The sequence below is a fragment of the Phoenix dactylifera genome, unplaced genomic scaffold (genome assembly GCF_009389715.1).
Source record: "Phoenix dactylifera cultivar Barhee BC4 unplaced genomic scaffold, palm_55x_up_171113_PBpolish2nd_filt_p 000445F, whole genome shotgun sequence".
Lineage (NCBI taxonomy): Eukaryota > Viridiplantae > Streptophyta > Magnoliopsida > Arecales > Arecaceae > Phoenix > Phoenix dactylifera.
Genome location: NW_024067878.1, coordinates 172455 through 199514, shown reverse-complemented (window position 1 = coordinate 199514; position 27060 = coordinate 172455). Strand labels below are relative to the sequence as shown.

General features: G+C 38.5%; 1 protein-coding gene across 1 annotated transcript in view; it reads left to right on the top strand.

Annotated features, from left to right (window-relative positions):
• The window catches only part of LOC103713631, a 32460-nt gene extending 8454 nt beyond the window's left edge, over positions 1-24006 (top strand). Inside the window, exons 3-16 of the mRNA XM_008800632.4 lie at positions 1949-2085; positions 2304-2414; positions 2530-2631; positions 2801-2909; positions 2987-3187; positions 4110-4278; positions 4438-4519; positions 4611-4704; positions 4929-5025; positions 11368-11461; positions 16223-16295; positions 21774-21947; positions 22251-22373; positions 23560-24006. Of these exons, the coding sequence (XP_008798854.1) occupies positions 1949-2085; positions 2304-2414; positions 2530-2631; positions 2801-2909; positions 2987-3187; positions 4110-4278; positions 4438-4519; positions 4611-4704; positions 4929-5025; positions 11368-11461; positions 16223-16295; positions 21774-21947; positions 22251-22373; positions 23560-23721 (1728 nt within the window). The 3' untranslated portion in view covers positions 23722-24006. The remainder of the gene's footprint in view (positions 1-1948; positions 2086-2303; positions 2415-2529; positions 2632-2800; positions 2910-2986; positions 3188-4109; positions 4279-4437; positions 4520-4610; positions 4705-4928; positions 5026-11367; positions 11462-16222; positions 16296-21773; positions 21948-22250; positions 22374-23559) is intronic.
• The last annotated feature ends 3054 nt before the right edge of the window (positions 24007-27060 follow it).

Sequence of the window (27060 nt, the reverse complement as noted above, 5' to 3'; positions counted from 1 at the left end):
GGATTGCAGTATATTGGTTAATATTGTATATATCAGTGCATGACACACCCATTGTATTGTGCTAGCTTTCTTTCCATGTGGTAATATATTATATGTCATGGTGCAGAATGAGTCAATTACTAAATTCTTCTTCTTGCTCCTCTTTTTTGATAAATATATACCTGAAACTTTTATACCCCTTGTTGTCAACGAAGACTGTACGTCTGAATTTACTCATGAGCATCGATGGTGGTATGAAGGCCACTATCTCCAAGGTGGAGAAAATGGATGGCTACACTCCTTAATAGGATAATATGTAGCATGGTTCGCCGTACCGTCCCAAATTGGGCAGTACAAAGCCTACTGTAGTGTACCGGTTCGCTACTGGTATACGATACAGGAGGTATATGAAATTTGGTATGCCGAAAAGACTCTGTACTGTACCATATCGACACAGTACTAGTGTGGCACCGGTACGAGGTCCGGTACCGAGACGACGAATCTTAGTTTGTAGTATCCCTTGGTTTTAGCAATATTACTAGCAAAGTCTGCTGAACCGGCCCATACCGGCCGGTTCGGAACGGTTCAAGGCCGGAACCGAGCGGGGAAGAAGAAAGAAGAGAAAGAGGAGAAGAGAAAGAAAGAGGAAGAAAGAAGAGGAAGAAAGAAGAAGAAGATGGTTCGACGTACCTCGGACCGAGCCCCTCCCGAGCACCCCGACGGGCGCGCGGCCCTCCCAACGGTTCCTTCCTTGCTCGCGGGAGAAGGGGGGAAGAAAGAAGAGAAAGAGGAGAAGAAGAAGACGGTTCGACGTACCTCGGACCGACCCCCTCCCGAGCACCCTGACGCTCGCGCGGCCCTCCCAACGGTTCCTTCTTTGCTCGCGGAAGAAGGGGGGAAAGAGAGGAGAAGAGAGGAGGAGAGGGGGAAGAAAGAAGAGGAGGAGAGGGTTCGAGGAGGAAAAAGAAGGGGAGGAAAAAAAAAGGAAAAAAAAATCTTTCCCTGCGCGCGGGGTAGCGCGCTCGCGAGCGGGGATTCGCTCGTCTCGTGCATGATTTCACGCGCAGGAAGCCTGATCTCGTGCGGTTCCCGTGCTCGCACGGTTTCCCCGCTCCCGCATGTGTGGACTCGTGCAAGGCAACGAGCCCACGCGGGGCCGCGTGGGGCATTTAATGCCACTCTGTGGCTAAAACGCGTCCGCGCGTGCATCGCTTTTTTTTTCGTGTTCGGCACCGGTTCCAAGCGGTACCGAAACGGTACTAGAGCTCACCGGTACACCGGTTCGGTCGGCTCGGCGGACACTGGTTACTAGCATTAATATTTAATACCACATAGAATCGGGAACTAGTTTAGGAAGTGATCATCAATTTGGAGTTTTATCACACAAAATTGGCTTGATCAAGTATTGTTGTTTTTCTTTTCGAAGGGCATAGAACTACCAGTTGCATGAATAATGAATATATTATGGAACTCCGTATGGGCTTAATATCTTTTGCATGCATTGCTAAGAAATAGTTATTCAGGTCAGGGCTTGGCAACATTTTGTAACTGTTAAGGCATTTCAACTTGGAAAACCTGTTGGGCCCCTCCTTGTGATTCCATATGATCAACTGCCATATCAATGGTCAGTTTATCGTCGATCCTAGTACTCCTCTGAAGGGATATACATTGAGAAAGTGAGAGCATTAAATTTCTGAATTTTTTTAACAAATTCATTTCCAAGCTAGTGCTTGCTTTGTTTATACTTGTATTGGTTGTCTGGGAAGTTAAGAGCTCTTCATCCATAAAGAAGTAAGGAAAAATTTTTAAGCAGATGATATTTTAACTACTTTAATGTTATTTATACTATTGAACTTGCTGCATTTTCCCCTCATTTATTTGTGCTGACAGCTCATTCAGCATTATTGATTCTGTTTCTTTTGACTTGTCCATCATGTCATTCTTTCTATAAATGTGATTTGCATGAAAGATTTCTCTTTTGGCGGCAAGGAATGAAAGGGAAAGTGCTCAAATTGCTTTACGCCAAAAAGTTTCTTGGGGCAGTTCAGGCATTGCTGGAACTGTGCAAATTCAGTGTACTGATCTCTGCACCTCTTGTGGTGATAGGTAAACACTTCTTCTGTCTTCCTTTCTAAGTACTTCTGAAATTCTGGTATTATGTTTTTGTTTTTGTTTCTTTGTTTTTTTCTAAACTCCACATATAGAACATTGCTTATAATTCTGTGGTAGGTAGGTAGTTTCTAAATACTACTGAAAATCTGGTTTATGTTTTTGTTGTTTTTTTATACTCTACATATAGAACATTGCTTATAATTCTGTGGCAGATTGGTGATTGGGCAATCCATGACTCTGCGGCGTGTGCTACCGATCCTAGGTGTGCCTGATGCTCTTGTACCTCTTGATCTACCAGTCAGTCAGATAAACCTACTTCCTGGGTACTGTTTCACATAAATAAATTGGTTTCCTTAGAAGTATTGATGCGCAGGTGATATATTATTTCAAATTGTTTCTCTTTCTCCATTAGTAATGCTTCCACTTTTGTTGCTGCAGAGAAACAACATCTATCTGGCTCTCAGTTGATGTCCCTGCTGGACAACCACCTGGTCAATATGAAGGGCAAATTTTCATTACTGCTGTGAGGGCAGATGCAGAGTGAGTAGCTATCTATCCTCCTCACTTAGATATCTTCCTATTAAATGACAATTGCAATTTTTGTATGCCTTTCCAATGACTTTCTTTTTCAATCATGTGCAATAATCTTGATTATGCTGCTTATCATTGTACCAGTAACTGATTAAGTTGGATATCTTTTTCATTGCAGATCTTCGTCAAATTCTGTAGCTAAAGCTGAGAAGTATCAATTATACAGAGAACTTAAAAACTGCCTTGACATAATTGAAGCAATGAATGAAAAACCTTTCGAGGAAGTGGTAACTATCTGGACTTAATAATGTAATCTTCTACTTAGTAGTATCATACATCTTCATAACAAGTTTATCACATGTAGGTGGAAAGAGCAAGATCTGCTACTTCTACTTTGAGGAGAATTCTCCTATCACCAACATTCCAAGAGTATTATGAGGAAAATGGCTCAAGTGACATGATGGATGAAGATAATTTGACAAGCTTATCAATCCGTTTGAAACTTAGTGTCACAGTCTGGGATTTCACTCTTCCATCAACACCCTCACTTCCTGCTGTATTTGGTGTATCCTTCCAATTTTTCTCTTTCCTGTGCTCATAAGACTAAATATATCAGCTTCATAAGAAATTGTTTCAACATATTGCGTATCTGCTTATGATCTGGATTCCACTTCTGGCATTGATGATGGTTGTCAGATGCAAAGTATGTATGCTGTTATCATTTCTTTATTTTGAGGTATGAATGAGGTGAATTGGTTAGGATTTGTTGCCTTCTCTTGTCTATTTTAAAACATTTAAGTACCTGTTTTGGAAGATTCTGTGGGATCCGGCAGGATGAGAGCCGGGGGGGCACGCGGGAAGGGATGGAGCTGGAGAGGGAGAGGGAGAAAGCGAAGCGGTCGCAGGGCCCCATCTCCATGGGATTCCCAAACAGGCCCAAAATCTTGATTTTTAGCCTTGAAGACCATTTCATTTGCTGGATCCTTGAAATTCAGAGGGTTCTTATCAATTTAATTAAGTAAACCTGAATCCATTATCACTTAATTTGAAACAGAATTCTTGTATGTAGGCGAGACGTGCATGAATGTACTGTGTACTAGACCCTCTTTGAATCTGGATATCTTGCCATATCTTCTTAATGGACCTCAAATAGAAAAAGGGTGCATATATGATGCACAGCATCTGTAGGCTCTTCTCACCTACTTTCATGTCTCAAGCACCACTTCTTATAGACTTCTGAAATGGCAATCCATACCTTAACTGGACTTTAACTATTTTTGTTCATTATGAAATACTTTTTTTTGTTTAATGTTCTCCAAATTCTTACTAACTAGCATTTTTGGGCTAGTAAAATATCTGATTTTTGTAAAATATTTACAGAATACAGAGATAGTGACGCCTATAGCTGACAATTTACATGATTTTTTATTTTCTTTTAATAACTTAAAAAATAGACAATGTTGGTCCAATTTTTGACTATAAAGTAGATATCTGAAACCGTGATTGAGGATCGCTTTGGTCTGGAACATGGGAGTGAAGACTGGTATAGTGCATTGGATCGGCACTTCAATTGGCTTCTTCAGTATAGAATCAGTCCGTATTTTTGCAGATGGGGTGATAGCATGCGAGTGTTAACTTATACTTGCCCCTGGCCAGGTAAATTGGCTATGTCAATAGAAACCTGGCTTTACGGTTAAGTTTGATTGCTTTTTTTCTTTTTTTAAAAAAAAGAAATACACCATGTTTTTTTTCCTTGCAAAGTGTAACAGTACTAGCATCTAATCTTCTTTTTCCTTTATTTCTCTTTCTTCACAGCTGATCATCCAAGATCTGAAGAATATTATTCAGATTCAAGATTAGCAGCATATGCTGTTCCTTATGCTCCCATTCTTACATGGTATGGCTTCAGTTAATTCACATGTAATAATAATTCATCATGTGCATTGGTTAGTTTGATAAGCTACCATTGGTCTGTTCGCTTGCAACAGTAGCGACACAACAAAAGATTCTTTGCGCAAAGAGGTGGAGATATTGAAGTCGAAGAGCCATTGGCGAAAAGCTTACTTCTACTTGTGGGATGAGGTATGAGTATGCTTTAGAAGATTGCCTTGATGAAGTTCATTTTAAATCCCATCCTAGAAGAATGCGTGTCATTTTATTTTATTTAGTTTTTCTTTTCAGCAAAGCTGATAGTTATAGGCATGCTGATCATTATCTTGATATTCCTTTTCCACATATGTTTTCTGCTTGTTTTAACCTGTCATGCTGTTCTTTCTGATGGGTAACACATATTCTTAACTTTTCAGCCTTTGAATTTGGAGCAGTATGATTTGATTCGCAGCATGTCCAGTGAGATACGAGCTTATGCACCCGATGCCCGTGTGCTAACCACTTACTATTGTGGTAAGAATTGAAATGCTTGTTTGCAACTAATTTGCAATTAGAATTGCAAAATTTGTGGTTAAGTAATGTGGTCTCTATCAAGGTCTGCTGTGTCGGAACCGGGGCCCGCACCGGTTGTCCGGCGGCATGGGTCGGTATGCCTCTATATCATTTTACGTTGGCACAGTAGAGGAGGCGGGGGAGAGGGCGAACAGGAGAGGAAAAGAGAGAGAGAAAGGGGAGAGAGGGAGGGAGAGAGAAGGGTGGCGGAGGCCTGCGGGGAACGACGATCCTTGCGGAGGAGACAGAATGAAACAGGGGATCCGGCCGTGAAGCCCTCCTTCGCCTCCTCCGCACGGCTCGCCGGCCTCCGTCGGCGCCGCACGCTCGCCGGCTGGCCTCCTTCTCCCTCTCTCTTCCTTCCTCTCCCTCTTCCTCCTTTCGCTCACTCTCTTTTTTTTTTTCCTCTCTTTCCTTTAACTTCTTTCCCTCTATCGTCTGATTTCATTTTTATTGCTGGAATTATCCCAGTCCGCTACCAGTACGGCTCGGTACGCCTCGAACCGCCCAGTTCAGGATGGTTCTGCCGACCATGGTATCTATATTCTTTGAAGTGGTAGGAGTATTCTGGTGTCTTAACTTTGATTGAGATGTCATCACTTCTTGAAGCAGACTGATAACAGAAAATAAACCGATTCTACTTATGATAGAAGTTACTCCACTAAACAGTATATAAACAAGGATTTTTCAATAATTACAGCAAAGTATGGAGGCAGAACAAGTTCGAAACAATAAAGAAGAGAACTTTCCCACTAGTTATCACGATTAAATTTCAAATTAGAACACAAAGATCAAGTATTTCTTTGGATACAAGATCGTTCCTGAACTTCATAACTCAGAAAAGAATCAGAAAACAATGGTAGAATGCTGGCCTCTTGTGCGTGATGCAGATAGGGGATCGGCCGGTGCTGCAGGGCCGACTTCTCAAAACTCTTACTTCGAATGCTTGAAATTTCCTTTTCCTGTACGGATGGTAACAGTTCTTTTTGCAACCAAATGAAATATTTAGGAAATTGTTTCATGATTGTTTTTTAAGGGTCTGTCTCTTGAAGAGCTCTTTCAGCTGTACCCACATTGCCACTGGATTTCTTCTCATTGGTAATTGGATTTTTGATGTACATCTTGTTTCCACATTGCAAATGCTGTTTCAACTTTTCTTCCCTCTGTTGATTTCTACCAGGATGAGAAAATGTCATGTTTAGATATCAATTCATGGCCACTTGGCATTCATTGTTTTAAAGAAGTGTGAAATATCTAATTTTAGCTCCTCTTATGCAAGGGAATAGGTATGGTCTAGCTGGTGTTCATATCATTCTCGAGTCTCGACAAATTCTAAACCTGGAACCCTTAGGCTCAAGCTGAGTATCCATATGCAAAATCTCAATCTCTAGATTATTGCCTATTACTTTTTCTGACAAGTAATAATCTAACCTTTTTGTGTCGACTATTTTGTTTGTAGGTCAATCATTATATATATTTGACCTATGAGGTTCCTTTGTTGTCCTATATGTTTCTTTATCTCAAAAATGTCATAAATGAGAAGGATATCATATGACTTCCACTTGATGTGGTTTGCTGAATTAGTCTTTATTTGATCTGTCTTGTATTCAAACTTGGAGAGTTTTTGCTTGAGCAACGTAAATGTCTGTTTATAGCTTGTTGCAGCTTGATAGATTGTTGAGCTTTCCATCATCCTAGGTTCTTCAAAGCTGAGAGGTTATACTAAAATTGATGTGATCGGTATGACACGGCACCACAGTTTGGACAGGTATGATGGCTGTTCAAATCAAATTGCAGATCCAGTTATGAAGAAGAAACATATATTAAAAAAAAGAAACGTATCGGGTCACATAGTGAAAAAAGATAATGAACTCACTATTTAAGTTCCAGAAAGAGAAATGGAAGAATATTTATGAGTAAAAAGAAAATAACACACTGCTACAAAAACTAAAAACTGCATGTGCAATTAACATCTTTCCATCATGTGCTTTGAATAGTAAAAGATTGACTATAATATATGTTTAAACAGTAAATTGAAATGTTATATAATGAACCTTTGACCATTTGGAACAAATGTGGATGATTTGTGCATTCTTTTCCTTCTCTGTGTTCTTTATGCCACTGCCACTTGCCAGAATTGCTCCAGAGTCTGTCCTATGAATCAAGAAGCTTCCTGCATACAAAGACTATGATGCATGATTCAGTGGCCTTTGTTTAATTAAAACTGATATGGAGTTAAGTAGTCAAGTAGTTAACCGATTCCTATCTTGTCTTAAGATTATGAACATTACAAGTTATAAACTTGCAGCCTCACTGTATCTTTTCTAATATCCTACTCTTGATGAATAATAAATGAAAAAAAAAGAATGTTGTAAGTTGGTCATATCAGATGGTTGCTTCCACTAGTTTCATAATGGTGTTTTCGTAGTACACTCTTTAAAGTTTCATTAGAGACCCTTGCAATGATATAAAATACCAGAATTAATCAACAATAGATTTTTATTTTTGTTCATCATTAGGAATATGGTCTTGAACATAGTTGGTCTATACGCAAGGGTCAGCGAGCCAGGTTTTGGGTTGGGTTTGGCTGTATCCGTAGCCAAATCTGAAATATATTTATTAGATCCAAACCCAACCCCATTTGAAACTCTATACACATACCCAATACTGAATCCAACAATGGCCAGGTATCGAGTAGAATTAGGTAATCAACAAGTTATTTTGCTATACTTTGATTTTTTTTAAATTATTGAATGTACCCAAAATGCTATCTTATGAACTACAAAACCTAAAATACAAAAATATAAAAAATATAGCTAAGAGGGGGAATCTATTCAATTACTTTTGTTACCTAAGCATATATACCAAGGAATGCTGTATTGTCCTAAACCACTTGGTTCGGGTTGTACCAAGCAGTACCAGAGGCGGACTGACACAGTTTAGCCCCTCGGTTCGAGAAATCTAGCGAAACAAGGGAGAGGGAGGAGATAGAGGAAGAGAGAGAGAGAGAGAGGGATTGGAGGGAGAGGAAGGGAGGGAGAGAGAGGAAGAGGGAGGGGGAGGGGAGAGAGGCAGATGGAGGCCTGAAAGCCCTCGGTTCCCCTTTTTTTATTTTCTAGGTTCAAAATAAAGTCAGTATGTGCTGCCAGCTTCGCTTATTTTTTTATTTAACTTCACTCAAGTAAAGTCTGCAGCACTTGCTGACTTCATTTCAAACACAGAAAATAAAAAAGGGCCCTTGGCCCCTATTTCGTTCAGAACAGGAACTGAGGGCTTCTGACCTTTTGTTCCTCTCCTACTTTCTCCTCCTCTCTTCCCTCCCTTCCTCTCCTACTTCCTCCCTCCATCCCTCCCTCTTTTTTCCTTTCGACATCAGGAAAATGAAAAAAGGGGCTTCAACCCTTGTTTTGTTCGAAACAGAGGAATCGAGGGCTTCCGTACCTCCGCCCGCCTCTCTCCCCCTCCCTCTCCCTCTCCCTCTCCCTCTCGCTCCTTCCCTCTTTCTTTTCCTCTATCTCCTTCTCTCTCTCCTCCTCCCTTTCTAGCTCCCCCTTTATAGGTATGCTGTGGATCGGCACGACGCAATATGGTACCGTATCACCGGCCAACTAATACGGGTGTTGGTACCAATACTGCATACCTCGATCCATACAATCAATAGATATGAATAATGAAAAAGATCTTAGCAATCAAAATCGCCGCAAGTGTTAAATCACAATAAATATATTGCAAAAAGATTGCAACAAGTAACATGGATAAGAGTTTGGTGGAACAAGATGGGTTACAGTTGCACTTCTGTCTACCTTATTTTTTTCTTTATGATTAAAAAAATTTGATAAAAACACATATGTGCATACATGTATGTATGTTTTTATGTATTCATGTGAGTATGTATGTGTGTGTATATAAGTAGGTTGGGTTTTGGATATGGATCCCAAACCCAAACTAAGACTTTGCTTTTTAATTTCGGAATTCAAACCTAACCCTAGCTTTTTGGGTTTATTTTTCATATCCAAACTCTATGTTTATGCTCGGTTTCAGATTGGGTTTGTGGGTTATCAGCCTCCATTGACACCCCTATTTATATACAAAGTTCACATATTATTTCCACATTAGTCGAATATTCATTTATCAGCTTTTTGGTGAAATTCATGAATTTTGAATTAATGTGAAATTACACGTAAAATGTTTTATACATTTTATTTGCATATAAAAATAGGATGAACATTGGAGGAGTGATTTGAAACCACAAGTTCATGGTTCCATTCCTTGGTACTAGTGTTGGAAATTGGAAGCCTCATGTTTTATTTATACATAAAATAAAATCACATAAAATAATAAAAAAAGACAAGTTTTAAAGTTTATTAGAAAACTTCTCTTTTGACTTTAGTAGAGATGTAAATTTATAAGCATGCGCTTCTCATTAATAAATAGACACTACTTATATGTTGTTAAGACATGTCAAGAGGCATTAAGTAGTACCGCATTTGCTAATGTAAGGAGTGCATTTATATGTTCTTACATGATGGCAGAACTCAAATATCACATTCTAATCATTTTTTTATCATTTTTAGAATTTTAAATAATGCCTAATGTTTCAGATTCCAAAATAAATAAATTGTCTCTATGGATATATATGTATATGTATGTGTGTATGTATATATGTATGTATATCTGTCTGTATGTATGTATATATGTACAAAATGCCTACCTGCCAAATTTTTGGTTGTTGTAACTTAAGAACCGTGGTGAATTTTAACTCAAATATACACGTATCTGAACGTTGGCTATACACTTTTTTTATGACCGAATTTTTATCCATACTATTTTATATTTAAACTTAATTATACCCTAACATTCACTTAACCATATTTTTGCCGTATGTTAGATGACTGTGGTCTGGAAGGAGAACTGACATTTTGATAGATTCAACAAAGAGCAGATCTGATAATTTCAGGCTACTAACACCTAAGATTGTGAATATTGATGTCTGAAAATTTTATGTGAGCTCACCAGATGATTATATTTTAAATTTTACTAACAATTATTTTGGTTTCTACCTTTTTTATAAGTTTATTCAAACTTCAAGTTGGCTGATGACTGATGAAATAGATATATCACTTTATTCCTATAAGAGATGAAGAACATGGAAAGCAAAGAGAAGAGAGGATAAATTTTGGCAAAATATTTATGATTAATTCAAAGGTCCGCCATATTGACCGTACCGTCGTACCGGTGGGCATCGGTATCGGTTCACTCTGTGGCATTAAATGGCCCACGCGGGCTGCCCGGTGCGGAGAACCGCCCGTGGGCATGGGGAACCGTGCGCGGGTGCGATTCCCTACTGGAGAATCGATCGTGGGCGCGGTTCCTTGCGTAGGGAATCTCGCGCCCGATTCCCCGCTCTCGCTCTTGCAGGCGCGCTACCCCGTGCGTGGGTGCGGTTCCCAGTGTGGAAAAACGCTCTTAGGGAACCGCGCATGAGCGCGGTTTCCAGCTCGTGCCTGCATAGGCACGCTGCCCTGCGTGCGCGGGCGTTGCGACCTGTGCGAACCGGTACCAGGCTTGTATCGGTGCGAACTGGACCGGTTCGCACCGGTACAAAGGTGGAACCGCTCGGAGCCGGAACCGTGTTTTAAGGCTATACCGGACTGGTCAGGGGCGGTACCGGTTCGGTACGGGTTGAACCTGCCGGTACGAGACGGTTCAGTAGATCATGATTTAACCTATGTCTATCATTCTCTATAAAAGAAGTACTGGAATCTGGAAGTTATTGCATGTAAGAAATTGTTCCTTCACACTTAAATTTATTTGTGTGCGTGTATTCTCTGTATATGAATCAACGGAACCGAGTAGTTACCGCACACAAGAGAAATAGTTTCTTGTACTTATGTGTGTGTGTGTGTGGGCGCGCGCGCACATGCTTTGGTGTGTGTTGTAGCCTTCTTATATACTTTTTGCATTTGCTTTATTGGTTCCTATGATCAGTTTTCACTCCAATGATTTTTCTTGAGTTACGTCCCATATCTGTTCCAACATTTCAGCAATTTCTCATAAATAATATATAATCTTTGTGATAATAAAAACATTGTAGAATTAAATGAGGTCAATAACTTAGGTTGCTCCTTTTCTTTTCTTTTTTTTAATGTCCTCAAATATTTTTTTTTGCATGTGCTTGTTGATGTTAATATAGTTTCTTAAAATGTTTATTCTCCCTAAAACTTGAGGATACTCTGTATCGTTCTTCATCAGAAAATACATCTTTGTGTTAATGTCATTTCTTTATGATTGCTTTTGATGTAGGCCCTAGTGATGCACATCTTGGTTCCAGTACTTTTGAAGCTTTTGTCAAAGTTCCAAACCTGTTACGTCCTCATACCCAAATATTTTGCACAAGGTATTTGTCTCGGCTCTCTTCTTTTTTTTCCTCTAAAGTTTGTAGTAATTTCATGAAAACCTTGTCTATGGCCATGTTAACATGTATCTTTTCTCATGATGCAATTAATGGCTTTTGGTGGAGTGTCTTACCCCTATTACTCATTAAACTTTTGGATTGATCAGATGGAACAACCACAATAAATTACCATAGCAATACCCTTCAACTACAAGGGAAAATACTTCTCTTCCTCCCAAAGATGATGGACCCTTCTCTATGTCTACTAATGATGCTTGAGCTCGATATAAATCTCTCATATAGTGATTGTCTATTGTTTTTGAACCTGACTTTCTAGATAGAATTTTTCCAAACTTCAGTCCACTAGGCACTAGCTATTCATAGAAGTGCAATGGACCGCCTGCTTTTTTTCCCATTCTGAACCATTATGGAAGCAAGATAAACTGACATTGCATGGCATACAACTTGGAGTGGTAAGTCCCAATCGATTTGCTAGAAGGCTTTTCAGATATGATATTTTGGGATAAAATGTTCAAGTTGACTAAACCATGCATCAAAGCTTTTGAAAAATCCAACTCTAGGCATGAACTATGACATGTTTCTGACGTTTAGTTATTTGCTTTAGTATTAAAAGATCTTGGTGCTTGTAAGTCACCTGCATATACAAGTAGATTAAGTTATGTTTAAAAAAAAAAACAACACTTGTCAGTAGCCCTTGCACTACAAGGAAAATAGTTGTCTTCGGAAAGCATATTCAGTTATATAGAACATGATTTACAACCTAGTTGCCATGCATTCTAGTTTGACTTGTTCAAGTATTTTATAATATTTTTTTTTCTCAAAGAAACCAATTATTGATGAGACAAGGTTTCTTTTTCATGCTTTGATATGTTTTTTAAGCGAATTCAATATCAAATTGCATACAAGCTTTAAATGAAATATTTAAACAATCCTAGCAGTATTGGTATCTATTTAAAAATAATTAACAAACATAAAAATAAAAAAAGTGAAATTTTATAGAATGCAAATTAAACATATTTGACATTAGTTTAGAACAGGAGTTGTTTTTAGGTTTGTGGTTTCAACATATTTAGATTAAAATTATTTAAAATTTTAGAAAGTTAATCAAAACCAAGCAGACTTTAAAAATAATAAAACATAATTTTAAAATATATTTATTTGATCTTAGATTATAAAATTATTGCTTGCTGGCAATCTAATGCATAAAATTATGAATGTAAGAGAGAGAGAGAGTAGCATGTATTTTGAGGTGTAATTGAAACTAACATTATAATTGAGGCGTCTTAGTACCAAGCCTATTATCCTGAGTGTCAACTCGAACAAGAACCAAATATAGTGCAAAGGTTGATTGTGGGTAGCAGTGGATGAAAATGATTCTAAAAAGAATAGCTGAGGTTTTGATTTCCAAAATAAATTAAAAGCAATTCTTCATCAAAGTTGTTTATACTATTATACATAGGATATAGGTAATCATGTTGAAATTAATAAAATTGCATCCAATTCTCAATTTTATTAAAAAATATTGCTACAGGCCAACCTATCTCCCATAAGCAATATCATCCTCTCAACTTATGTAAATTAAGAAAATAATCCAACATAAAGCTAAGGGGTTTAGTGATTGATTTTATGCAAATTATTTTCATATAACTTGAATAATAACAAGTTTTTGGAGTGTTATCACTGAAACTTTTTATTTAGTTCCTTGCTTGTTGGCAGAAGGGTTTCAAGGGTTTGATAAAAAGACAACTATATATGGTTAAGATGGGTGAAGTGATGAAGCAGATAGAAGTAGAGTAGGTGGAGGTGGACGAAGCAAAGGGGTTGATGGAGGGAAAGGTAAGAGTGAAGGTGGTTTTTTTTTTTTTTGGGGGGGGGGGAGGAGGTAAATTAGAGGATGAAAGAAAGCGGAGAAAGAAAGCTGAGGCTGAAGGAGAGGAGAGATCGAGGAGGTGATGAAGATGAGATGGAAGCCTTTTTTCTTTCGAGTTAGGAGAGTGTTAGCAAAGGAAGGAGATTTGGTTCTAGGTTAGTTTTGAAATTTTATTAAAGAGTTTCTGGCATATCAGACCCAAGCTTACACTTCATTTTCATTTTAACCCAACCCAACAGAGATAAGTATACTTTGCTCCGACAACACTCTAGGTTAAGATTATCAACAGATCATTGAACAACTGTTATTGTAAGTGCTATAGTGGACTTGTTTTAAATATTATGGTGGAGAGCGCCCGAGCGCAGACAGCGGAAATTAGTGATATCTCATCCTTAGAAGGGCCTTTGATAGCTCGGGACATCTGAGGTTCCCATTCTTCTCGGGCAGTAACCCGTACGGTGTTCTTCACCTAGGAGCCCCCACCCTCGAGTTTTCTCAAGGTAACTTTTGATGGGTCTATCTTCGATAGAGGTATGAGGGGAGGTGTAGGTTTTGTTATCAGAGACCCGGACGCCAGGGTAGTGGCAGCAGGTGGTTGTCAGCTATTCGACATCTCCGTGCCTGGTGTGGAGCTAAGGGCTGTCTAGGCAGGCCTTCGACACGCTCGGCTTGAGTTACGAGCCAGCTCAGTCAGCCTAGAGGGTGACTCGGCCACGGTTATCAGTTGGATCCAGGAGGTTCGAGGGATACCGGCGGCAACCATCCGTTGCTTCGTGACATCTAGGTAATGACGAGGAATGGAGGGGCCTTCTAGGCCAAGCATGTATTTTGCGAAGCCAATGAGGCTATGGATTGGGTGGCTGCCTATGTGGCCAGCCATGCGGGTGGTACCCTATGGGCTGAGGATAGGAAGTTGCCCCGGGCACTCCGAGATATTCTTTTCTGATTTTATTGGGTGTATCTATACTCGTCAGGTATGAGTTACCCATCTTAGCAAAAAAAAATAAAAATAAAAATAAAAATCGTCACTGCTATAGGGACCGCCCAACATTGTTGTTGCCTCCTCCCCACCATCCCCTTCTTCCTCCCTTCCTCCTATGGCAAGTCAAGGATGTCCCACCACCATTGCCCTTGTCGTCGCCGCTATCCCCACCTCCCTACTCTGCCCTTCTTCCTCAACTTTTTTGTTAAGCTAGTTACATTCAACCACTTAGGAGCTGCCCCCACCATCACTGCTACTCCCTCCTCCATCCCTCTTTTGGTCTTCCTTCTCTTACTCTACCTTGATGACGCCCCACCACCATGGGGGCCGCTTCCACCATCATCATTGCCCCCTCCCCACCCTCTGCCAATTATTGTTCCTCCTCTTCCTGCTCTACATCTGATAAGCCGACAATGCCCTACCACCATGGGGACTTTCCTCACCATCATTGTTGCCCCCTCCATGCTGTCCTCTTCCCCCTTCCATTGTTTCTCCTCTTCCTCCATGATCAGCTGACAATGCCCCACCACTGCAGGGGCCACCTCTAGCATCGTCATCGCCCCTCCTTCCTGCCCTTCTCCCCCTCCACTTCCTACCTCCACAACGAGTTGACGATGCCCATAATTGCTGTGGCCCTTTCCTCACTACCCCTTCAACCTTCTTTCGATTCTTTTTCCTCTACCTTTCCGACAAGCTGATGACACCCGCCATTATTGTAGAGGCTGCCCCACCATTGCAGCCTCCCTGTCCTGTCTTCTTCCTCCCCATCCCCGCCTTCCTCCTATTCACCCGTCTATCTTTGAGGAAGGTAACCAGAGGATAGAAAGTCATTTTTCTCCTAGTTACTTTGACCATGATTAATTAATGGAGCAGAACAACAAAGGGTATTGTCGGTGATATAAAGCATAAGCTTATTTGGGTTAATTTGTCAAGATTTTTAAGAGGGGATTTAATATGTAATAAAGTATAAGGTGGCATGTAATATGCAAAAAATCCTTCAGTAAATTGATTTTGAATAAAACATGAGTCCCATATAGGTCATGTTATATAATGTACGTTCTATGACTACTTGGTTTATCTGAACATGGTTTGACATCTTATGAAACATGAGTTAACACAACATAATAAAATCCCGTTTTACAAAATCATCTTGTTTAGTTAGATGTGCAATCGATGGTTCTGAACCAGATTTCTCAACAATCCAATTTCCTTCCACAATATGATATGGGCAATTGTTGATTGACAGTAGTATCCATTGATTCATTTGTAAAAGCAGCTCTTTCAAAAGCAAGAATAGGAATATTGGTTGTCACAATCCTCTCGTTAGTAATCAGCTACAAAGCTGGCAACTCACAAGCGAGCAAGTCAACCTCTGTCAGACATTCGGCACAGTTTATTAACGAAACTTAATCCATTTCCTTCTTTGATGACTGAAATCATCAAAATTCACCTGTTCTGCCTAAATCCAATTGAAATCCTAAGCTTGGGTTGTTTGGGGGATCAAAATCAGCCAAAGCATGTTGGTCAATATTCTTTGTAACTTCAAACCTTAGTATTAGGACACTAGCACTTGAAGTCTGTAAATTGGAACTCTTAGTAGCAGAACAACACTAAGGGTGATGCACCTGCTTTGGCATCTTGTTGGAAACTTGTCTGTGCACCTGCTTCCAAAGCTTTTCATTCATTTTTTTTAACTAACCTGCTTACCTGTATCTGCACCAAATCCTCTCCAACACCTACACCTACTTCAGATAAATAAGTTGAAACCACGATTTGGTTGATGCATGATGAAATTTTGCATGTTGTAGTAAGATCCAAGGCACACCTGCTCAGGTAAGTAACATTGATTTGTTTACAATAACACAATGAATTTGTTACTAACTTTTTGCAGTGAGTGGGTTCTTAGCAATCGAGAGGACTTGGTAAAGGATATTGTTGCTGAATTACAGCCAGACAATGGTGAGGTGAGGATATATGCAATTTGGTCTTCATTGTTGCCATGCTTGATTATCATATATTAGGTTTGGTCTTATGACCTGGAACATTGTTTTATTTTTGTTTAATTAGGTTCCAGACTTTCTTGTATGTTTTCTTTTGTTGTTGCTGGTTTGACCAACGTTAAATCTTGATGCTATAGAGGTATTAACGTCCATTATGTTGAGTTCCTCTTTCATACTTGGAGCATCTTTCCTTATGGTATGTAATCTTTTTATCACAATTTGTTTGAATGAAGAAACAAGGAGGTCAAAGAAAATGTGTTGATTAAAAAAATATATAGTTATTGAGATTTGTTAAGTTGGTTGGTGGTTATTACACTTGAGATATATGATATTTAACAAAATGAATTCCGAACAAAGTTTTAGCCATGGTATCTACACCTAGATGTTTATCTTAGGGATTTGCTAATCAAACCCTAAAGGGTAGATAAATAAATAAAAGGGCAAAGAATCATTTAAATAAATGATTTATAGGTCAGAAGTCCAACAAAAATCAGAATGAGAGAAAGTCTGATGCGATGCTTTGAGAACTATTTAAGGTTATTAAGATTTCATTTCCTTTTTTCAATATGTCACTAACCCAAGGAACTTTCTAAGAAAAAATCATGAATTATCTGAATTTCAGGCCACATGATGCATGTGTCTAGGTTGGCTTCAGAAAGTGTGGATGTTAAGCAATTAAAATGTTGACACTTTTTGAAATGGTCACTGTATTTCTTCCATTCATCCTAAGATATTTGTTTTTTTTCCCTCTAAGTTTTGTTGAGGATATCAAGAAATAATTATGAAGGTTGATGGATGTGGACTTCGAGGTTACTGTTTATGTATGCTTGATACAGTAGATTTTAGATGTACCAGACGATCATGATTAATATTTAGTATTGAAGATGTGCACTAGTCAAATTAATTTATTTGACCAACATGCATATTGTTATAATTAGATATAGGTAGATAATAAAGATAACTGTTTTTCCCCACCTTTTCTATCTCTCCGACATTAATAGAGTAGACATCCAAGAATGTTGAAGATGACACTGAAGACCACTGGATCTGTTCAGTTTTAGTTAACCATTAGGAATGTCTCACAGTTGGAACCCGAGATGAAAAAAGTGTCCCTCAACTTTTCCCCCTATGTTTTCCAACCTTTGCTTAAGAGAGAAAACAGCTGAAGAAACAGAAAGTCCAGCTGTAACTTGTCTGTAATGCATGAGTGAGAGATCTATCATGCAGTCCTATGTTCCACTTCCATTCTGATGAAATGTATATCACTTACAGCTCTCAGCCACTTCATTGCACATAAAACCTAAGAATTGGTGGGCTATGACCTTTCATAGTTGACATCTTCTTGCTCTTTACATGATGCTGCATGAGTAGCTCCTGGGCATGCTACATCATTACCTCATACTTGCACCCTTTCGTTCCGACAACAGATTCTGTTTGTAATGACAGAAAATATACATGGATAAATCAATAAAAGTATGTATCTGGATCTGAAAATAGTCTTATATTATTACTCATAACATGTGCTATTATTACTCATAATATGTGCCATGTTTCCGGCTTGGCTGCAGTATTATATTGGTTCTTGAATTTAAGCCGCAAATCACACCATTTAGGTGATTGTGCTAACTGAATTTTATATTCAAAAAACAGTTTAAAATATAAGTTGCCATGAATTTTATCATGTTGAGGTTCTCAAGCATCAGATCATGGAATGCCGTACCGGTCCGGTCCTAGACCGGTACCGGAACCACAAGAAAACCGGTATTTTTTGGTTTTTTAGCCGAACCGGCCGGTACGGAGCCTGTACCGGTCGGAACCGGCCGATACCGCTTGGTACCGGCCTCGTACTGGTGCGAACCGGCCAGTTCGCACCGGTACGATTTTTTTTTTAGAACCACAACGCCTCGTGTTGTGGTTTTTGAAACCACCGCGTACCGGCCGGTACGGTACCGGTACCGGCCGGTATGTACCGAACCGGACCGGTACCGTACCGGTACCGGCCGGTATGTACCGAACCGGACCGGTACCGGCCGGTATGTACCGAACCGGACCGGTACCGTACCGGTCCGACCGGTACCGGTACGGCGGACCTTGCATCTGATATTTGTTTTCCGGAAGGGGCTGTCCTTTTTTTTTATTTATTCTGTGAGCTTTTTTGAGCTATTATAGATTGCACAGTCAAGTCAGAGTAATGGGGACTGAATTAATAGCTCAGACTTTAAACACCAGTTTGTTGATAAATGAAGTGAGCGCATATATTTTAAGGTCTTTGTTTGTTTTGACACGAAGTTGCTCCTAGGCAACTAAACAGAAATACTGTCCAATCAAAACTAGTTGTGTCATCTCTTGGTATTCATAAAAGGGTTTCATCTTGTCTTCTATCAAGAGCTTGATGCAATAGCACCACCAAGATGATAGGTGTGAAAGTCATAAGACTCAAGCTAAGGGAGTCATACTTTTGGAGCAGGGAAGAACTTTGATAAAGGACACCCTTAATTGAAATCTAGTATTATTATTTACAAATCCTCTATGCCGGATTGAACAACTAGTACTTTTTGAGCATTGATGTTAATTACTTAACCATCTAAAAACATGCCCACAAAAACCATCCTCTTTTCCGAAGTATTTTAGTTAAGCTACTTATGCACAAGAGCTACATTATCTTGCCATTTCCACATCCAATTAGGATCCACCTTGGTTAGTGAGTGGTCTTAGGTTGCTGCTTGCTGTCAATGTTCCCATTTGCTTTAGGTCATTATCTAGTTCGTAAGACAGCAAGAAAATTTTGGAAGTTGTGAAGTTTCCTGTCCCTTGCCTTATATTTTACCCTTTTTTCATGTTCTCTTATTTCCTCTTTATGTCCTTTTAAGGAACCAAGGTTCCACTCCTCGATGCTGCATGTTTATTCCCTTAGTTTCCCGTTGGGCATGATTAATGACATCTTGATTCTTCATTCCCAATTATAGGCATTAAAAAGACATGAAGAGTTAAGTTGATGTCCTAGAATGATCTAGACATAGCAAGGATCCATTAATTATGACAAAGATGTAAAAATGAAGATATTATAGAACAGTTTGCTTTCTAGAATTCTCATCTTGTCTTCAATGTCAATAAAATAAATGTATCTAATAACCAATATAAATTCATATATTTTTACTTCTTCTAGAATTATTTATACTTCATAAGCTATGCAGTATATAATGAGAATACATGCTTTGAAAATCATAACACGATTAAATAAACGCATTCTGTCCTTAAAAGTCATTGTAAAAGCAATCATGATTAGCAGAACACACACAATGTACCAGGTAAACTTGTCCCATGAAAATGGAAATGAAAATGATGATCGGTCAAAATTGATGGCAAAGAGATCGGTGTGGTAAATTTCATAATCTTGGATTCTTTCACAAGAGAATTCATAAAATATGAAAACTGGTCCAATAAAATTATGCTACATGGATGGAGGGCTTCAAGGGTGTCATGAAACCAACACATCCCTTGGTGACTTTAATGGGATAAAATAATAGAGTTAAAAATTGACTAAGTGTATTGTTTAAATGGAGTACAAAAAATGTCCAATAAAGCAAGACAAATATGGAAGAAACAAGGATGCAAATTTGAAAATGTGTTGTAAAACTAGGAATAATAGGGTGAGGGTGCCTAAATCAAGAAGCCTTGCAGATGCATCAACTGTGGATATAGTAATTGAGAATGGGTTCAGTTTGGGTGCTTCGCTCAGGAAGAATGCTTGAATTTCTTCCTACAATAAAAAGCAAATGAAGAACGAAGTTATCAGGAATTGAAGTTACAGGCAAGAAGTTTGATAATCTTGCGCTAATATCAAAGTTAACATTTAATAAGAAATTAATGTGTAAGAGATCATAAAGCTGACTTTGAGCAGTCAGGGAAAGGCTTGGTGATTTTTGTCATGTTAGTGTTTGGCATGTGCAATGTACATGAACAATAGAAAGTTGTAGAGTATTTGATGGATGGTTATGATTCTAACAACATCATTTTGCTTATGAGGGTTGTTAAATGAACTTCCACTTGCACTTCTCCATGTTATTGAATTTTTGTCCAAAACTTGAAACATCTGGCCTTTCAAAAGCATTTTGTTAAGACTAAAACATGTATGCATTCAATTTTTTTTTGAGAACAATGGAAGCTATTGGGAATTCAGTTCCAGCAAATTCAAGATAGAATTAAGAAAATGGAGGGGAAAAAAGAAAATTAGATATTTTATATTAAATAGTTAAATTGGTATCCAAGATTAAATATTATATTTGTACTTTAAACTGATGTGTAACGCGAGTCTTTAACAGTTTTTTTTTAATATAAAAAAAGTCTTATCCTTTCAGTAGAAAATGCCTAAACCACAAATCCTATATTTCTAAATAAAACAAAATATTTTATTAAATAGGTAACCTAACCTAACCTACAATAGGTTGAATCAAGTTAAATGTCTTAAACAGGTTGAGCATTGCGACCCCCCCCCCCCCCCCCCCCCCCAAAAAAAAAAAAAAAACCCACCAAAACACACACATACGCAAAGAAAAAACTGAAAATAAGTACATAGAGCTTGAAAACTATTGTAACTTTCTCTCATTGGTTTCATATCATGTAGCCGGGATAAAGAAAAGAGTTTCTGGAGCACGCATAGTGCTCACAATGTGTATTATACTTGTTGTGTAGGGATAGGTGATTCTTCCCCCTTCTCATTGGTAAGTAGGGACCATCTTAGTCTCAAGATGTATATAGCATTTGTAACCTATGAATCTATGATTTCTTACTTAACTCTAGTGATTGTGTTCTGCATTTTTTTCTTGTACTTGTACAATCAACATTGACTAACAAATTGTCAGTTCATATGATTTACTCTACACTCCATTATTTTTTAACGAGTTATACAGCCGAGTGGTGACTATGAATGATTGCTCACATGTTGTTAGTCTCAAGATGTATATAGCATTTGTAACCTATGAATCTATGATTTCTTACTTAACTCTAGTGATTGTGTTCTGCATTTTTTTCTTGTACTTGTACAATCAACATTGACTAACAAATTGTCAGTTCATATGATTTACTCTACACTCCATTATTTTTTAACGAGTTATACAGCCGAGTGGTGACTATGAATGATTGCTCACATGTTGTTCGTGTGATAAGTTCTGTCATTGTCCTGTATACAGCTCTCATGAGTACTATCCATCTGCATTCTAGTACTTGATACTGAAGTTTGGATAGATCTTGAATTATGCATGGTTAACTAAAGTGCTGATGTGTCACGTAAGACCATCTTTTTGTTTTTGCTGTGTTAGTTTCATAGGAAATCTTTGGCTTGTACACTAATATAGTAGCTACCATCCATGGGATTGTACACATCTTTGATATTTCTATAATAATCTGTATGTATCCATAGTTGAATCACCATTCTCCATGCAGGAGTGGTGGACTTATGTGTGCATGGGGCCTTCCGATCCCCACCCAAACTGGCATCTTGGCATGCGAGGCACCCAACACCGTGCAGTGATGTGGAGAGTCTGGAAAGAGGGCAGCACAGGGTTCTTATATTGGGGTGCCAACTGTTATGAGAAGTCGACGGTGGCTAGTGCTGAGGTAAGTTTTCGATATTTTAAACCAAATACACCATTAGTTTATTTGGTTGTAATTTTTCTTGAATTGCTTCTGTAAACATTTCATCTTGCTACTTATTTTGCTTTCATCTTATCATCTTCAATCTTCGTGCTCTTGTTTGTGATAAATCTGTTTCTCTCCCTATCCCTTTTACATTCTTTGAGAAAGTCGTATATAGTCTCCTTGCATTGCTGTTATCTTCTCATTTACTTGCCGTTTGAACATTGAGAAAGGGTCAAATATGGTAGCATTTATTAACAGATTTTAATGCAACTAATGATGCAGATAAGATTTCGACGTGGCCTTCCCCCAGGTGATGGAGTTTTATTTTATCCTGGTGAAGTGTTTTCTTCATCACCAGAACCAGTTGCGTCAGCCAGGCTAGAGCGAATTCTCAGTGGCATGCAGGTATCAGTCATGGGACAGGCTAGTTGGTTTTTTTTTCCAAGCAAATAATTTATTTGTTGTGTATATTATGTTCTGTATCATGATTTCATTCTTGTTATCATTCAATAGAGAAGGATATTCTATACTAGAATATCATGCTATGACATTGTTTTGGCTTTAGCCTAAGGTTATCTTAAATGTTATTCACTCATGTACAGGACTGGGCCTTAGTGAAAGTAAACTTATACAAGTCCCTGTTTCTACTCTAAATATGGTGTACCAGTGAGGGAAAAGTGTTTCATTCATTTGTCACCTGGTTAACATTCTTGGGTTGCCATTCTCTAATCATAATTGATATGCCAATCCAGATAGGTAAATTTTTGGACTAACCATGCTCGTATTTTCCTCTGGTTTGGACATCTCAGAATTTTTCTGATTCCATCTTGCAACTCTTGTTCCAGGTCCATTATATGTACTTTAACCAGCAATTTTCCTGTATCAAGGCATTTGTTTGAACTTTTTCATTTAAGATAACAAGAAGTTTTTCTCAAGAGAGCTTCATGCTTATAGTTGAATATGCCCTCTTCGCTGAAGTTCAAGCTTTTGAACTTCCTTGACATTTGGGTCCTTCATATATTCTTTCCATATACTTTTAGCACTAAACCTTCACGGTTAAACAAAGAGGGAGTTGAATTGAAGCTTTTTTTATCTACAAGTAGTCTTCATCTTTTGCTCGATGTGCTTCTCCCTTGAGATCTGCATATCTTTTGATGTTTGGAATTAGTTCCATCCACCACCAGGAGGCCTGTTTTTTCTTGATACTGGTCAGCGCATTTGGAGGGTACATATTGCATGCTCTCATGTCCATGTAGCTCACACTTGATGAAAAATGGTTTTGGTTTTGTTGCTTGGGTGGGCTGGTCGGTGAGTTCGTGTTTACATTTGCATGCATGTCAGCATCTTCTTGAGTGTGCTTGTGTACTTGTGCATGTTGTAGACCTTAAGCCAAATTAGACATTATTCCAAATAAGCTTCTATCCATGTCAACTTTGTTTATGCAATGATTGTTGAATACTCACATTAAAAATGAACAATTATGATCCTTTCAAACAAATATAGTACATAAGTAGGCATTTTAGAAATATTTTGCAGATTGTGATAGTCTTTCCATGTCCTTCAGCCACAATTGTTATTTTCGACCATGCAGGACATCGAGTACTTGAAGCTCTATTCTTCAAGATATGGCAGGGAAGAGGCTTTGACTCTTCTGGAAAAGACAGGCGTCTATCTCGGCCCCGAGCGTTACACACTTGATCACACACCAATTGATGTAATGCGAGCTGAGATCTTCCGCACTTGTAGATCCTAAAGGAGCATCCGAATTCTCCTCATCCTTGCTGCTTGTGGGCTTTTAGGAGAATTCTGTGTGGGCAGGAATTCCTGCATAAAAGCTGGTTTGTTGAAGCAGGAATTCTCTTAATTTTTCTTAACGATTGGTTGTCCAGTAGCAGGGATCCAGAACTTTTTTGCTAAATTTGAATGTTGTATATATGGACGCTGTTCTGATTGTGTAGGAAAGCATGAATCATTAATTTTCATATAAACCTTGCGACTCATCAGTTTTTTGAAGAAATCTAGCTCACCTGGCTTGTCAGAGAAGTGCAAGTTGAGATATAAATTACTATTTGATCACAGCTTGTAGTCCTGCAGCAAATTTTATGACCAAACATCACATTGTCATAGGTCTTATTAACAGTGGAACAGCTAACAATGCTAAAGAATGGCAGATAATGAAAGTAATTTCACATCATGTGGGAATGATGTTTGGTCTGTCTCAACTGGTGAGTTTGATGTTTGCATCATATTACCCCACAAGTTTATGTTCTCTATGGTTACAAGCACAGGGTCCCAATGTGTCAGGTTTCTTAGGAAATGTAGGTTCCTTCAAGCACGGTTATTTTCTATCAAATCCACACTACCCATGTATGAAACCACATCCCTCAAATACTCGTTGCATCTGCTGCCACTTCACAGCCTTTCATCGACATTGGTGTACTGCCCATTTCGACCTGCACCGGTGAATAGGTGTGGCTTTGGGTCTTATCCAAAGTGAAAATTTTGGTCTATCTTATGAATGGTTGAAAGGAATGGAAGGTGAATGAATTGCTGAGGTGCTACATTTTTTTTTTCCCTTTTGTTGGTATGGAGATGTTACATGTTTTGGAGTTGGAGAACCAAAGGCATGCTACCTTTGTTTGTTGAAATTGTCACTTAGTTTGGCAAAGTCTAGCAGGATTAGGCTCCCTAAAGTGTGTGCTGCTTCAAGGTCCTAATTGAAAGTTGTACACTGTTTGATAAAAATGGTGAGAAAGTATAATGTCATGTTATTTAAATAGGAAGAAGGTGAAATAACAAAAAGTAGTGGTCCTTAGTATAAATCAGGGAAATATTAATTGACCGGAAAAGGAGATAATGTGTGACTTTTATGGTAAAAGAACATAAATTTGAAAGCAAGCAGCAAAGATTATAGGGCCATGAAGCATATATTACGAGAATGTAATGAAGTAAAACTCATTATACTTATTGTGACTAAAGAAGATAAAGCATTTATTGTTTATATTGGCATAGTTCTCTTAGATTGAATACCTCACTGGTCTTTTGAAAATGATATATTGTTTCACCTAGCAAGCAAATTACACATCGAGCTACAGTTTACTCATTTTGATGGTTAAGGATAAAGATCAAATGATTTTCCCAAAAAAAGAGTACAACAATTTAGAGGGTAATGCACCTAATAATTTTTATTTATGATTATAACAAGTGAACTTGACCAACATCAATTTTTCATTTTGAGACCGGTGAGGTATTCAATCTAAGAGCTCTATGCTAATATGAACAATAAAATGCTTTATCTTCTTTATTCACAATAAATATAATGACCAACATCAAAATTTCTAAAATGCGAGGGACTTCTAATTGGTCTTTAGTCTAATGGATAAGTTGTTTGATTTTTTTTTTTCATTTATATATATTTATAGAAAAAGGAGCATTAGAAGTTCCATGGCTCTGTCAAATTTACCTACCTATAGAATATTAATTAATTTATACAAAAAAATTTATCATATAACAATTATTAGTATGGTTTATTTTAAAGAAAAATGTGCACACAAATAATCCCCATTTCTTGCTTTCAAATCCTATATCCAATGAGATCTCTCCAACTGTTGCCCAGAAGACAACCCAAGAGGGGAGGGGGGAGGGGTGAATTGGGTTCTAATTAAAACCGGATTCTTCAAATTTTATCTAATATGATTAATGAAAGTTTTCTTGATTTTAAGCAAATGTAATTGAGTAATCTATAAGAAAGCAGTAAAGAAGTAAAGCATGATAGATCACCACACAAACACAAGGTTTTTATAGTGGTTCAGAGCCAACTCTTACTCCTACATCCACTCCCCAAGCTTCTCTTGGGAGTTCACTATAATCTCAAGATTACAGCCCAGTTGTTTTAGAAGCTCACAACCCAACTTGTTGTTTTCGCAAGATCACAACGAACCTAGTTGATTTTTCCTGGCTCACCGACTAAAACCTCTTCGTTTGATTTCTCGGGCTCATAAACAATCCCGTTGGTTTTACGGGCTCACCAACAAACCTTAACCCTTTGATTTAATCTCTTGATTGAATCAAGTAAAAAATAATTAGAGAAATAACGTTTAAAGATTACAAGCTTCTAGATAAGCAGATATAGCAATATAAGCAGAATGTAAAGAAAGGAGCCTTCAAATAGATTTTGCCGGTGGAAGACTTTGCTTCTCCTTTGCTGGATCCTATCTTGAATGCGCTTGTAGTTGAGGATCACTTCAATGAGCCTTTAATGTGAGGAGTGCTCTGAAATCGCTTGGGATGCAATAACTCTTCTTTTTCGCTTTGAATGGCTCTAACTCTTCTTTGGTGGTTGATTGACTTGGATGCTCTCAATGGATCTTCTCTCTCTGTTTGGTTAATACTTAGAACATCCTTTTATAACTTATCTCCTCGAAAACTAGCCGTTAGAGAGAAAAAAAGAGTCGTTCTGACAAAACTACGCGTCCTGACAAAATATCCGTTGCGATCGGAGTCAACTCGTCCGTCTTGGAGTCGGCTTGGCTGAAACAAGAGACGTCTCATAAAACTCTGGAGTCGACTTAAAATCGGATTCTTACAAATAGGCTCTTTGTCGATCCTGTAAGAGTCGGCTCGAAGAAATCGAGAGTCGGCTCGCCCATGGCATTTTCAAATATAAACTACCAGCTATTCTCCAGGAGACGGCTTGAGCAATTTCGGAGTCGGCTCATGTTTTGGTTTGTGCAAAATTGTTCTCGGCCTTTTTCTGTAGGAGTCGACTCATGAATAGTTAGAGTCGACTCGGCCACTGTGCCGAAGAAATTACTTTGCAGCTTCAATTTGCGGGAGACGGCTCAAAACTTCTAGGAGTCGACTCATGCACTGTAGCTTGAAAATTCGTTCTCTATTTTTTCTGTAAGAGTCGGCTCGTGAATAGTTGGAGTCGACTCGAGCACCATGCTTTGAAAACTTGCTCTCTGATTTTCTTGTAAGAGTTGGCTCTCGAAGAATTGGAGTCGAATCGAGTACTGTGCCTTAAAAATCACCTTTCTGTCTTTCCTGTAAGAGTCGATTCGTGAACAGTTGGAGTGGACTCGCGCTCTAC